General features: G+C 35.3%; 1 protein-coding gene across 1 annotated transcript; it reads right to left on the bottom strand.

The window, feature by feature from the left end:
* Positions 1–2,000: 2,000 nt before the first annotated feature.
* LOC128225653 (adhesion G protein-coupled receptor L3-like) lies at positions 2,001–13,164 on the bottom strand. Its single transcript, XM_052935565.1, has 18 exons — positions 13,056–13,164; positions 12,591–12,704; positions 9,932–9,998; positions 9,638–9,749; positions 8,966–9,009; positions 8,619–8,730; positions 8,317–8,420; positions 7,957–8,059; positions 7,128–7,278; positions 6,707–6,776; positions 6,268–6,334; positions 5,797–5,882; positions 4,829–4,955; positions 4,540–4,581; positions 4,309–4,395; positions 4,123–4,168; positions 3,859–3,910; positions 2,001–2,895 (listed from the first exon to the last, which is right to left on the bottom strand). Exons 1-17 carry the CDS (start codon positions 13,114–13,116, stop codon positions 3,879–3,881), a joined length of 1,425 nt encoding a protein of 474 aa, XP_052791525.1. The 5' UTR covers positions 13,117–13,164; the 3' UTR covers positions 2,001–2,895; positions 3,859–3,878.
* Between the last annotated feature and the right edge of the window lie 1,482 nt (positions 13,165–14,646).

Here is a 14,646-nt window from a genome sequence, read left to right as displayed (position 1 = left end):
TAATGACCAAACGCAGTGACGGAGATCTAACGGCCATACAAATTGACGGTGACATAATGACCAAACGCAGTGACAGAGATCTTATGGCCATACAAATTGACGTTGACAAAATGACCAAACGCAGTGACGGAGATCTAATGGCCATACAAATTGACGGTGACATAATGACCAAACGCAGTGACGGAGATCCAATGGCCATACAAATTGACGGTGACATAATGACCAAACGCAGTGACGGAGATCTAATGGCCATACAAATTGACGGAGACATAATGACCAAACGCAGTGACGGAGATCTAATGGCCATACAAATTGACGGTGGCATAATGACCACCCGCAGTGACGGAGATTTAATGGTACTTCACATTGACGAACACCTTATTGCCATACAAAATGACGGAGACATAATGACCAAAACGCAGTGACGGAGATCTAATGGCCGTACAAATTGACGGTGACATAATGACCGAACGCAGTGACGGAGATTTAATTGTACTACACATTGACGAACACCTTATTGCCATACAAATTGACGGAGACATAATGACCAAACGCAGTGACGGAGATCTAATGGCCATACAAATTGACGGTGACATAATGACAAACGCAGTGATGGAGATCTAATGGCCATACAAATTGACGGTGACATAATGACCAAACGCAGTGACGGAGATCTAATGGCCATACAAATTGACGGTGATATAATGACCAAACGCAGTGACGGAGATCTAATGGCCATACAAATTGACAGTGACATAATGACCAAACGCAGTGACGGAGATCTAAAGGCCATACAAATTGACGGTGACATAATGACCAAACGCAGTGACAGAGATCTTATGGCCATACAAATTGACGGTGACATAATGACCAAACGCAGTGACAGAGATCTAATGGCCATTCAAATTGACGGTGACATAATGACCAAACGCAGTGACGGAGATCTAATGGCCATACAAATTGACGGTGACATAATGACCAAACGCAGTGACGGAGATCTAATGGCCACACAAATTGACGGAGACATATTGACCAAACGCAGTGACGGAGATCTAATGGCCATACAAATTGACGGTGACATAATGGCCAAACGCAGTGACGGAGATCTAATGGCCATACAAATTGACGGTGACATAATGACCAAACGCAGTGACGGAGATCTAATGGCCATACAAATTGACGGTGACATAATGACCAAACGCAGTGACGGAGATCCAATGGCCATACAAATTGACGGTGACATAATGACCAAACGCAGTGACGGAGGTCTAATGACCATACAAATTGACGGAGACATAATGACCAAACGCAGTGACGGAGATCTAATGGCCAAACAAATTGACGGTGACATAATGACCAAACGCAGTGACGGAGATCTAATGGCCATACAAATTGACGGTGACAAAATGACCAAACACAGTGACGGAGTTCTAATGGTCATACTCATCGACGAACACCTTATTGCCATACAAATTGACTGTGACATAATGACCAAACGTAGTGACGGAGATCTAATGTCCATACAAATTGACGGTGACATAATGACTAAACGCAGTGACGGAGAACTAATGGCCATACATATTGACGAACACCGAATTGCCATACAAAATGACGGAGACATAACGACCAAACGCACTGACGGTGATCTAATGGCAATACATACTGACGACGACCAGATTTTCATACACATTTGCCGAGAAGTTAGGGCCATACGCATTGACAGTGACCTTATGATCATTCACATTCAATCTAAATATCATTTGTGTTATCCGAAAGCCATGTATTGCCATGACAATCCGAATCGGCAATGGACGCAATTCATTAACAATTGAGAACATCAATTGAAAGTGTCAAAAGACAAGAATGAGACAAAAGTGGCAACGCCTTTTCTCCCTGGCAAGTCGTGTTTTCCTCTTTTGGCCCATATTCATACAACGCGAAATAGCTCGATCATAGCCTTCATATTATATACCAAGAAAGGAAAACGACAAACGAAAAGGTATACAGCATATTTTTGTTCATTTCATAGAAAATCAACATAAACAATATTAAAGTACAAACACAAACATATTATTTTACACTGGCTTGCATTCACCAATCGTATTTCACTCTCTCACTAAAAATCAATTTAATTTATTGTCATTATTTGTCAAAATACATGAACATGAACTTGATTATTTTACGATAATGATTTGAACTATGTTTACAATCACTGAAAATTATACATCCAAGTCGATGGGCTTTAAAAGTTCAAGAGCATCTGTTAGATTTTAGGTCTATCCAGACAATTATAATAAAAAATGTATGTGCAATTATTCTGATTAACGTATAAACTGTCATCAATTGAATCAATAAAATATACAATAATGCAGGTATATAACGTTTGTATTTGAATGCGCTACTGAAAATATAAAAAGAGACTGGATTAAATTTCCATTTGAAAAGTGTGTAAAGTTAATGGAACGGAATATAACAGGACGTGTTAATTAGACTTGTACATCGTTCATAAAATTCAATACAGACATGTTCTCATTCCATTTTCAGTCAACGTAAATATACACTGGTATAACATTTGCAACAGTTGTATAACAGAGTGTAATATAAATACGTACACTAAGAAATAAACAACATACATGAGTAATTTGAAAATGGAGGTTAAACTATACATATATCTTTCTAAGTAAATACAGAGCTATACTATGAACTCAGATACATGTTAGTAGAGTAACATACACAAAAAAGAAGAAACATACAAAAGGCCATGTAGAATTGTTCCTATATTACATATACCTCTAAACTCTCTCCGCAGAAAATGATTGTGTCGAATTTAACACATATAGACTAACTGTCACATATTTCTATCCAATGCTGTGTCAGTGTTCAACACATGGTTATCTACAAAGGAAGAAAGAACAACATGTATTCTTCGAAGATCTTTCATAGGTACATACACATATTTGAAGATAAAACAAAATGGAAATAGTAGTCACGCAAAGGGTCCAACGTAATTTACTGAATCATAAGTGAGGGAACTGTTAGTTACGGAACAAAATGGCGGAGCGTTAGAGTAATTTGGTGTTTTCAGAGGATATTTTGACCTGGTAAGTAAGCTTAATCGCAATCTAAATACGCCTACCCGGAGGCCAGACATGTACGCTTCTCTCGGGTATTTAACCAATGTTTCTAGAGGCCATAGCAAAATAGTTGTTGAATGTATAAGCTAAACGGTTGTTTGTTTATAAAATGGTAATATAAAATTACGTGACTTGAAACTGTGGTTCAAAGTGTAACATTCTTGTACCTTTTTTTCATAATTTGATATTGAGTTTATGCATCCTTATCTTTTAGACGGCTAGTGCACTTAACATGGGTACTATATGGCGAATTTTCTCTGGCGTGGAAGTTTTATGAAGTTTTTGTTCGATACAGATTCAGAAAACGATAAGCATGCGTCAACTTACCTTAACTTAATTACCAGGTCTAAGTAGCCCCTGAATATACTAGAATACAAACCGCCATCTTTTCCCCTTCTAACATTTCCCTCAATTAAAATTCCGCAAAAATAAATTACTTCGGACAAGGTTGATTGAGACTTCTATTGACAGTAACGAGTCATGCATCAAAGCAGTGTATTAACTTGAACTGTTTTTTGTCAGGATTTATTAAATGAAGGTAAAAAAATATGTTTGCTCTTAAGCGCAATTCTTTTACTCTTAATTCGGTCATATAAATGTAGATGTTTCAACACAAACTATTAAAGAACCCCGCGTTCCCAAACAGATGCCGCTGATGCGTTGAAATTAGACAAGTTACGTCATAACAATGTAATTATTATACATTGTAAAACATCGCACGTACAGAAAGGTTATGTCCATCCTTCACAGTTGATGCTCAAATTTGAATGGTTGATCTGCAAAATAATGCAAAATATACGGGTTTCTTAGTTAACTAACGACAACACAGACTTTGCAAAATGCGAAGATCACAGTATGAAAGGTACTAATACTTTCCAAAAGTCTTAAGATTCATAAAACACGAATTGACTATGATCAGAACAGAGAATTCTTTTAAATGTCAAATAGCTTTATAGAGATAGTCATGTCAAAATGTTACGGAACCTACCGTAAGAGTAGCTGACATCAGAAACATCAGTCAACGAAATTCTGGGCTGTAAATCACCAACATTGTATAACATAATATATGGGGCTTTGTTGCAAAAAATATTTTTAACAAACACAATTAAAGTTAAATTTTATGAAATGAACGATATAGATATGAAATCTAAGTCACCAGAAAATCAATACAAACCAGGGAGATAGCTTTTCCACTTGATTTGGTTGAAAGAAAGGACTCCGAATGTTTTCGTTTGCTTTTCTTTTGGAATGACGTTCTGACCTGTTAAAACGAAAGTTTGTTTCTTGAACACAATCAGTGGCAATAAACAGTGCATCATACCACAGTAAAACTAATATTTTAACACCAATAAAACGAAAATTGTTTAACCAAGGTAGAACGAATGTGATCACGTGTAACTTGTACCTGCTGATTCGTTGCACAATGGAACAGGAATATCACAAAACCCTGTAACAAACATTGAGTGTTTTCAGAAATTCTTGCAGCGTAAGATAAGCTCCACTTTACATGGCGATAATTGAACAATTTAGCTACGATTGTACATAACGATTAGACATAAAAGGGTCACAAAACATAAAAAAGTATTTCGCCCTTTCGAACCATTTTTCACTTTATATGATCCCTTTATGTAATTATTGAAGCATATATAAGGACAAGCAAAAACAACTCTTTTAAACATTATGTATGTCTATACCTGTAAGCTATTGAAGACCGCAAACACATACTGCACCCAAGCCATGTTCTCGTTTACATAGAATATGCCTAACACCCAAGTGCACCCCATAAGTGGCAGCAACACGCACAGGCACCGTACCCCAGCCCTGGAAGACATTTCCCAATAGTGAATATCATTGTCAGTTTCTTCATATCCACATATTATCTTACAATAATGATACTTTGTGATGCCTTTTGAGTATGTATATGCTTAGTGACATTGTGTTTGCATGAAGATTTGCGAATTGACGATATGTTGATAATTGTAAAATGATTGATATCTTGTAGATTTGTATCTCATGTTTAGTGTTGCTTTTACCTTGATATTTCTGCCTTAAAAACGTCTTGGCTCTATCCTAGGCTACTGTGTTTGTTTCTGATGATTGGATTGTTTTATTCATAAAGAATGTATTAATCAATTGACCTCAACACATAGTACATAGTGGAAGTCTCCACTATGTTTTACGTATCAACAGCAAGAACGTGCCAGACATTATAACAATCTCTCTAGGTTAATACACATCGGTTTACTCAGTTATAATTTTTGCTTGTTTTCACGAGTACAATACTCAATATTCTAAAAATGCATCAGCTAGAGTGATGTATCCATAAATTTATGCCAGAAACTTTTAGTTTTTTGCTCAGGACTAATATCTGTGAAATATGCGAGTACAAGGACACATTCACGCAAACATCATATCCCTTCGGTGTCATTTTAAATGGCAACATTCTATTTCTACTCGTTCATATTGGTATACCAGGATGATAAGCAGATATAGTATTTATTCCTGGGCAGGATGGACACTTTATCTGTATGCACATAAACACCAAATAAGTGAAACTGGAAATGATTTATTTTTCATTTCTTTCAAAAAAGGTTTCATTAGTTATCGATATGACAATTAAAATACGAGAACAATTTTCAAGTAATCTTGTTATTCAACTTACTTAGATTTTTCTTGTTTCGATTTTTGGGCAAGTGATTGGGCATTGAATGTTGCTCTCACAATCAAAATCAACAGCACGAAATTAACCTGCAAAAATAAATAATATCATTGGATAAAGTGAACTTGGATGTGGATCAAGAATGAGAGTAATTGCAAATTACATCAAATTAAATCATGATGGTTATTTTCATAAGTGCTTTTAATTATAAATTTAAATGATATTAATTTGACGTCTTTTACTGTTTAGATACAATAAAGAATTAGAAATGGTAGCCGATTTGTTTTTACCAAATCTGTATCGATGCAAGAAGACTTTACATTCACCTTTACAATATCGATGAGAAAAAACAATGATCTCACAACATCGATCGAATAAGGAGAAATATTCATTATACCGATGGGATTAGATAGTAGACTCGTACAAAATCAATGTAATAAGCATTTAAAGAAAGAATCAAAAGCTTGTGATTACCAAAATGATAAGAAGTGCTGGGGCAACAAACGCCCAAATAAGACCGCCTTCCACGGACAACCAGCAACTGTAAATAAAACAAACTGTGGTACCCTTTATCATTTATGCTAAAATAATGCATTTCTTTATTGATGACAATCAGCTATTTTGTAAAAGGTTTCTGTTGCCATATTAGATGAGTGTCTATAAAGGTAGATTACTCAATTGGACAAATCGTTTTAATACGAGTTGTTGTGATTTAGGTTACTATCACTTAGAAGATGAGATGTGAGTATTCGTTGATTTTGAAGTACGATAACGCGAAGAATGTGACGGATAATAATGGCTAAGTACAAATTTAAACAAAGGTTAGAGAAGTGTTGTAGAAACAAAACAATTTTAGTTATTTTAGTTTCTCTCAAAGTATTATAGCAAATAATCGATCTAAGGGGTCATTTACAACTGTTCGTTCCCGTATCCCTCTAATTGTGTGGCTCCTAAAGAAATTCCAACGATAACTGCAGGAAGTACTGAAAGAAAGACAATGAGATTTTACTACTATATTGCAAAAAGTAGAAGAACTGTCTTGAACTATTTTGCCTTGTTCTCACAATAAAAACGAATGCAAAAAAAAAACAAGAATGTTAATCGAATACAGACAATGTTCTTGTTTACAGACATGAAGGCAAAAAGACAAATAAAGGAAAGAATAAAGCGTAATATCCATAATGTACATTTGTGTGTTAGCGATATTTAGCGGTAAGTACCGGAATGTCTGTCATAATTTGAAGTGCTTTGAAACAACGCCATGCACTACATGTATTAAATTTACATTTGCGTCCACCAAATTGTCACTTAAACATCTCAGCCTTAATTCTTACGCCATGCAAGTGGTAACATCCAGCGGATCCTTGAGCGAGTGGAGAATACGTATAGCACCATAAAGGCGATCTCCACACCCTCGGTAAGCATCAGGAAAAACACAACCAGGTAGATGTACTGCAGTAGTACCGCCATTGCCGTGCACACATCCTGGTTAAGGGTATCATGTATATGTAAAATGTATTTATTCATTAACCCTTTTTAAAGCTCATTTGCATATGTTTTTAAAAGTAAGGAAACGTGTTTTTCCCAAAAAGAAGCCTTCAACTTTGAAACTTTACCTGTATGCACATAATCACCATTAAGGTTGTCCGTTTAGAGCAGTGGTTAGCGCACTCGCTTCTCACCAAAGCGACCCGGGTTCGATTTACGGCCTGGGCGCATGTGAGTTTGGTTAGTGGTCACCAAGCCGGACATGTGGGTTTTCTCTGGGTATTCCGGTATATGCTATCATAGCTTTCTTCACAATTGTTGTAAAATACATAATGTTTAAACTAACTAAGTTTAAAACACAGCTTTTAATCATGTGCCAGTTTTACTCAATCGTCTGATCTGGAACCCATGTTATGTTAAACAGTTTAAATATGTCAATGAAATAGTGCATGCCTTTCAAGCCAAACATACAGAATAGAAATTCCAAGTCAAAATTTATTCTAGTTTTGTCCTTAAATCTGCGTATCACTCGTGCATTAGCCTAAGTTTAACACGCTACATGGATGAACTTACTTGTATGATGATGACTAAACAAAAAGCAATCATTTGGATGATGTGATATAATGAGAAAACAATTGCGTTTCTTTTAATCGCCTGATTCATTGACAAACATACCTTGTTTTCGGTCCTGTCGACTCCTCCGATAAAAATTGCGTAAGAAATAATTAAGGCTACAGAAAGATTCATCAAAATCTTGGCTCGGTCAGATTTCATGTATCTGAAATTTAAAAATATATATCAGATGTCCGGACGGCGCATCTTTATGTATCATTAAGTAGATCATAAGAATAACTATAACGGCCTCGCTTTGAATAGGGTGTTTATCGAGTTTAACAGCAACAGCAACACTGTCAATGGCCAAAGACGTTTGGAAAGGATTTATGTGTGTTATATATATGGTAGGCATAATTATATGTCAATAAGAAGTTCAATTTCTTTTTAAAAACAAATCTCGAAAAGATAATAAAATTCTACCTCCAAAGATAGATATGCATCCCGACTGTTATCAGCAAACCAAGCAATGATACACTACAGCCAACCAGCGATATAACGTCTATGGCTTTTGTGTCAACATTATTCTAAAACAATACAAAAAAATCTTTGTATGGTTTTAAAACATTACAATTGGCATCGAATGGTTGTAAAATAGTAATTATAATAATGTTTATTTCTTTTTATTTATTTATTTATTAATTTATTTATTTATTTTTTTTTTTTTTTTTGGGGGGGGGGGGTGGTGGTTGTAAGATATGTTAAAAAAATTGAATTATTCATACCGACTCAAATGGACTCATCAGGATGGCAAAATTTGTGAGGTGGTTACATTCACATGTTGTAGAGATACTATCTGTTGCTTTCAGACTACATCCAAGCGTATCCCAACCGTTTCTGAAATCCAACGTTCGAGTAAAATAAATGTCACTATATTTCAATATGTCAATATCTATGTTCTTTCTGTAACCTCCTGCTTCTTTAACGTGATTATAACCCAACAAAGATCAACGGGTTACTTAATTTTGTGTTTGCACGTTTGACATAAATATGTTTGAAAACGTGTATTAATAGTTGTGTATGTTCCGCACAAAGCTACATAACATATTGCCTTTAAAATAAGTATACTTACAAGGATGTGTTCCAGAAATTACACGCGGGTGAAGAAAGCTCTTCCTGAAAGCAGTCTTAATATTCAACAATAGGAATGATCACTATTAATCATTTTTCTAGAATTTTATTAGTTCACCGCGTTGATTTCTTTAACAGGTGAAAAACTTCGATGACAAGTGACTGACTGATATGCTTCACTGGTTCAATGTATAATAAATTAATGTATATCATAAACGACGTCGCCATGATTAAATAATGTAATAGTATTTTGTTGATATCTTTTTTAACTAGTGTAATAACTTCTAACGTGAAGTTATAGAATAATAGCTTTGAAAATGTACGTACTATGTAGTGACATATGATGTATTTAGTGCTGTATTTCTAGTTATGTTTATATAAATGAAATACTATATTTGTGATTATTCAAAAGGAGTTAAACTCGACTAGGCGCGTTTTAATGATTTGAGAAAAGCTCGTTCAATAGAATCTATTTTGACGGTCACTCTGTTGATTTCTCTATGTAGGCTACAGGGACAATCACATCAGCTTCTTGCAATCTTCACATCGTTATTAAACAACGAATGGCAATACTAATCACGGCACATGCATTAAACGAGATCATAATTAGTTTTTGACTGCTGGTCTTGTCCTTGTAGTTTTCATAAAATTGACAACATGGGTGAATATTTACCTGAAAATGTCCAATATTAAGGGTGACAGAAAAATCTTTGTTTCTTTCCCAGTTTGCCATGGTTAACGAGACGACTTCTGAATTTATTTTCTTCTTTTGCTTTTGGCCTTCCCTATAATAGAAAATTATGTTTATTTGATATGCATGTACTTCAACTAGAAATATTCGATGAATGCGAATAACGCCCACTCGTTTAGTAAATTAACATTTAAAACGAACAAATTTCAAACAATTTTACAACTCTTATGTCTGGTCATCTTATCTGCGTATCGGCTTTGCACCAAATCAACATACCCTTTATTACTTGTCGTAAGAATCCCAGAAAGATTTTTATACACAACTGTTGAAAATGATGACATACCTGAAAAAGAGACATGGTACTTAAGTCAATCAGTGTTTCAGGTGTTAAGAAATCATTAAATACATGAAATGAGCACAATCAATCTGTAGCTTTCGGTTTTAGCCACTCAACTTAAGCTTGTTTACATTTACGAAACCAAATGGTCGGATTAAGGGTATGACGCAGTGGAAATGTCAGTTATTGTAGATCCCAATTAAGTCCCTTGCTAAGCTCGTTTAATTGAAATTGTGTAGTTCTCTCCTTTATAAGAGTGAGTCATTAACCTTAACATGATTCTAAGATGTTGTTTTTTTTAAATCATGATGAACTCATTTCTTGGTAATCATATAGTTAAAGCAAGAATTTTGCATCATGAAATATGATATATGAATATTTTACGCTCAAAGTATTTTGAGAGGTTGAACTTATTTTCCTTTATAACCTTCTGACCGTATGAGTAAATGTAGAATAGTACACTTATTTTTAAACGTGAGGTTTCCATTATACATCTCGAGAAAAACTGGGGATGGGATGGTTATGGTGATAGCCGATAAGGAAGTAATAATATAATGAGCGGACTAGGAAAACATCGGGCGACCGGCCTAGTAGAAAGTGTTACAGGAAAGGCTTATCAAACGGCGGACGGTTCGTGGCTGATCTACCGGCTGATAGACATTTAGGCGAACAGGCCGATCGTCCGCCATACAGGTAGACAAACAAACATACCGAAAGAGAACTTAGCTATACAGACATACAGACTGACATCTGATAGACATATGTTGTCCATTCATTTAAATATGCTTATTTCACAGATAATTTGGAAACTATTAAGGACGGCATGTCAAACAGAGGTACTTATATTAAATATAAAGTCGTAGGTAGACACAGACAGATGGACTGATGCAATGTCTGACACTACTACATCGTTCTGCTATAAACAAAGCATTTGCAGACCTTCGATTTTTTCGCGTCGAAATATAAAGAACAATAAAAACAGACCAGGAGCCCATGTATTTCAATGACAGCAAACAGTTAATACAAAAAAGCAAACATTTACAAAGGAGCGTCATATGATTATCTTAAACAAGGAAATTAAAATAATAGGAAGCTGTCAAAAAAAGTCACGTATACCCCGGATTGCTTTTCAGTTCAATGGGTTATGAAAAACTTAATATGCCTTCATTCAGGAAGAGCTGTGATAAACTATGCGCATATGCCGTCCCCTTAATGGTTGACACTTTTGGAGGAGTATGCAGTAAGAGATTGGGACATGGGTTTGGCATCCAACACGTCCGTATGTAACAAACATGTGTAAAGTATTTTTAAATATCTCCGGGTATGACATAGTTAAAGAATGGGCACGAGTGTGACCTTGAACACACATGCCATTTGTTTTAATCTCTCCGCTCTTGACAAAGTAATAGTCCAGCCCGACGTATTATACTCTTAACTATAAGTAGGACTTGATAATAATCAATCTCTATGTCTGACTTTGAAGTTCGATGTAGTGTCGTGGGTTTGATCACAAGTGCCAACTTGCTGGAAAGTTCCTCCGTGCATGACAAAGATACAGCTCGGACACGGATCTCTATCCATGTGCATATATACAGCATATATACAGCATTCAATAATGATTAAACTCTTAGTGTGATCATGAAGTAGGGTCGTTTATTTTGTTTATTCATGTGCCAAGTTATTAGACATTCCTAACTAGAGATTTGTGTGTATATGCAGCATTACATAATCAAATTATAAGTGTACTTCGAGTAAGGGTCGTGTGTCTTGCATGCGACATATTTCATTCCTCTCCCGAACACATGTGCCAATTTAGTTTAAAATTACTCCGTGCATGAACATTTTTACAGCTCGGACACGAAAAACTATACTATATTTGCATATATTAAACATTCCATAACGATTGAACTCTAAGCGTGACCTTGATTTTTGAGATAGGGACGCACTTCGTCTTTCTGTATCGAACATATGTACAAAATAATCTTAAAATACCTTCGTAAATGAAAGGTAACGGCCCGGACATAACCAAATATACTGTAAATATTTTTTATATATGCAGCATTGCACAATAATGAAACTGTATCTGTGACCTCCTTTGAGATAGGGACGTGGGTTTTTTACGCGTCACATAGTCTTAATGTACCGAACAAATGCGCTATATGTTACCTCTCCCTGTTAGACAAAGATACAGCCAGTACATAGAAAACTGTGCGGCTTGTCGGACGTGCGGTACGATTTTAGAAGTCAATATGTATGTGAAAAACTACAGAAACAAGCTCAGTAGCCAAATGTTTAAAGATGAAGCCCGCTAAATGGTTCAAGGTTGAACAAGGTATGTGAATACAGATATCTCTTGAAGGGAACTCTACTTGTCCCATTCAATTGAGAGAGTCTTGATTAAATGGCATTTGAGTGTGATTGTGACAATAGACTGTGAATACGGCTGATTACAGATACTGTTTGAGAGACGGCGTACAATAAAGGCGCTATTGTATAATTTGAATTACTGGGGTTGTGGTTGCAATACATAGTCTTACCTTACGTCAGTCTTCCAGTGCGGTGCTGAAAAACATTCATTATAATCAATCAATGTTTTACCTTTCAACGACTTTGCTGGTATTGTTATGGAGCTTTTCACATTTTCTATCTTCTCGCCCCTCTTTGGAAAGCTGACATCATCCGATCCTTTCTCTATCTTACTGACACTGACAACTATGAATATAGAAAAGATATATAAAACGATATATGATTTCAAACGTCTGGACGGTTTACTAATTTGCTCTTGACTTAACGGCTTAGTTCGCACTCCATTTAAACTTAATTACGTTATATATTGTAGCTGTACTTTTGGTGCAATTTCGATTCCATAGAGAAAAAGAATGATAAAATAAGTATGTACAGATGCATATTCGGGAAAGGTATTTTTGGGTCCAAAAACATAATCTAGTACCTTAAATATTGAGTTGAATATAATTTAAAATAAATTTGCATACATTGAATATCATTTGTTGCATTCAAATACGGACTACCAGTTTTTCCATGAAACCTCAGCCAGGATATTACCTAAGTTTGGAGTTTTGATCGTGGTTGTTTTGTTTTCCGATTTATCCAATGTGTTTGTCATAGCCTGTACAAAATTATCAACCACAGCCAAGACTTTTGCTGCTCCGGCATTCTCCTGATAGCAGAAAAAAGACTCTTGTCAACACGCTGGCTCTTTAATTGTTATATACAACATTCTAATAACTGGCGTGTAAAATGTAGAACCAAGTTTCACTTTCTGAATCATAATTCTACTTTATTGATGAATGAAATGAAAAATATCAAAACATTCTAAAAATGCAAATGTGCAAGAATAAAACGCTTACATCGTCACAAAAATACCATATATTGTACATATCTTGTTCAACATACACATTGTTTTGATACTTCGTGCTGTGTTTGGTTGTATTATCTGTCGCTCAGTTCCGATTCTTTTGGAGTAACTTACATTGTTTTCATTGTTGTCTTGGTCTGCACTGTTTTGTTCGATGGCCGTCCATGTCTCGGTATTTTTGGAATCCAGTAAGTTACTTGTTGTAGCAAGAAAGTTCTTGCAAAGAAAAGAAACAATGATATTCTTGGTAAATGCCATCAGAAGTAAGAAAGCTGATAAGATTTTGCGCATAGTTATGAGTCATAACTGCCGATATAATTTTAAGACACATAAACAAACCTTTGAGAGTCTTTTTAAAAAATCCACTTTTTATTAAATTTCAAACCCTTATTTTCGATACATTTAATATCAATGCAACAATTGCCCAATACGCAGTTGTCATTTAACTGAATTGGTAAAAACAATCCCGTTGTTAATTAATATTTGCAAAAGTCATCGATCTCTACTTTGACTGTCTGCAAATCGTGACTCTGACTTTTTATTTTTTTAAAAAGCCAAAAACAGGAGCTATTAGTTAATGCAACGTGTTAACAAATATAATTGTATGCTCAGTTGAAGTAATTTGGTATCGAGTAAAAACGACCCAAACTATCAGTGAGACCGAGACAAAAATAGTTTGTTGCAGCCATTGTCTTATGGGCCAGAAAATTGCGCCTTCTTTCTTGTATCGCACCAAACCATCGTTTTTCCCGTAATAGCATTTTAGACTAAAAGATTATAGAAGGTATTCTAACAAAGCGCCAGTTTTTAACCTTGTTATTTTTGTCTTTAAGCCTTTTAGTGCATATATTTTAGTCATAGCATATGGCACTTATATCTATAGATTAATGTGTACATCTAGAAAAATCAAATCTCAGTCCAGCGTAAACATAAACTTGGAGCCGGGATTTATAACATTTACATTGCAAAGTGATTACCCTTATCGCTTTGTTAACGATAATATTGCAAAAAAAACTATCTGTTGAGAAATCGAGCAATCGTTTAAATAAATGAAAAGGTTATAACATTCTATTCCATTAGCATAACAACATAACAACAGCAAGGAGGGGGGGGGGGTCCTCTAGCATGGATATTAGTGTCCGTCATATTTTAAACCAAATCTGAAATCAGCTTAATCATTTTGGTGTGTTTAAACAAAAAAACATTACTGAGCAAACATACGAGCCTTTATATGATAAACTCTGTTTGACTCATATCTTAGAACAGATGTATGTAGTT

Source organism: Mya arenaria, chromosome 3, assembly GCF_026914265.1.
Source record: "Mya arenaria isolate MELC-2E11 chromosome 3, ASM2691426v1".
Lineage (NCBI taxonomy): Eukaryota > Metazoa > Mollusca > Bivalvia > Myida > Myidae > Mya > Mya arenaria.
Note: the sequence above shows the minus strand (reverse complement) of the source record. Positions and strands in the feature narration are given on the sequence as shown.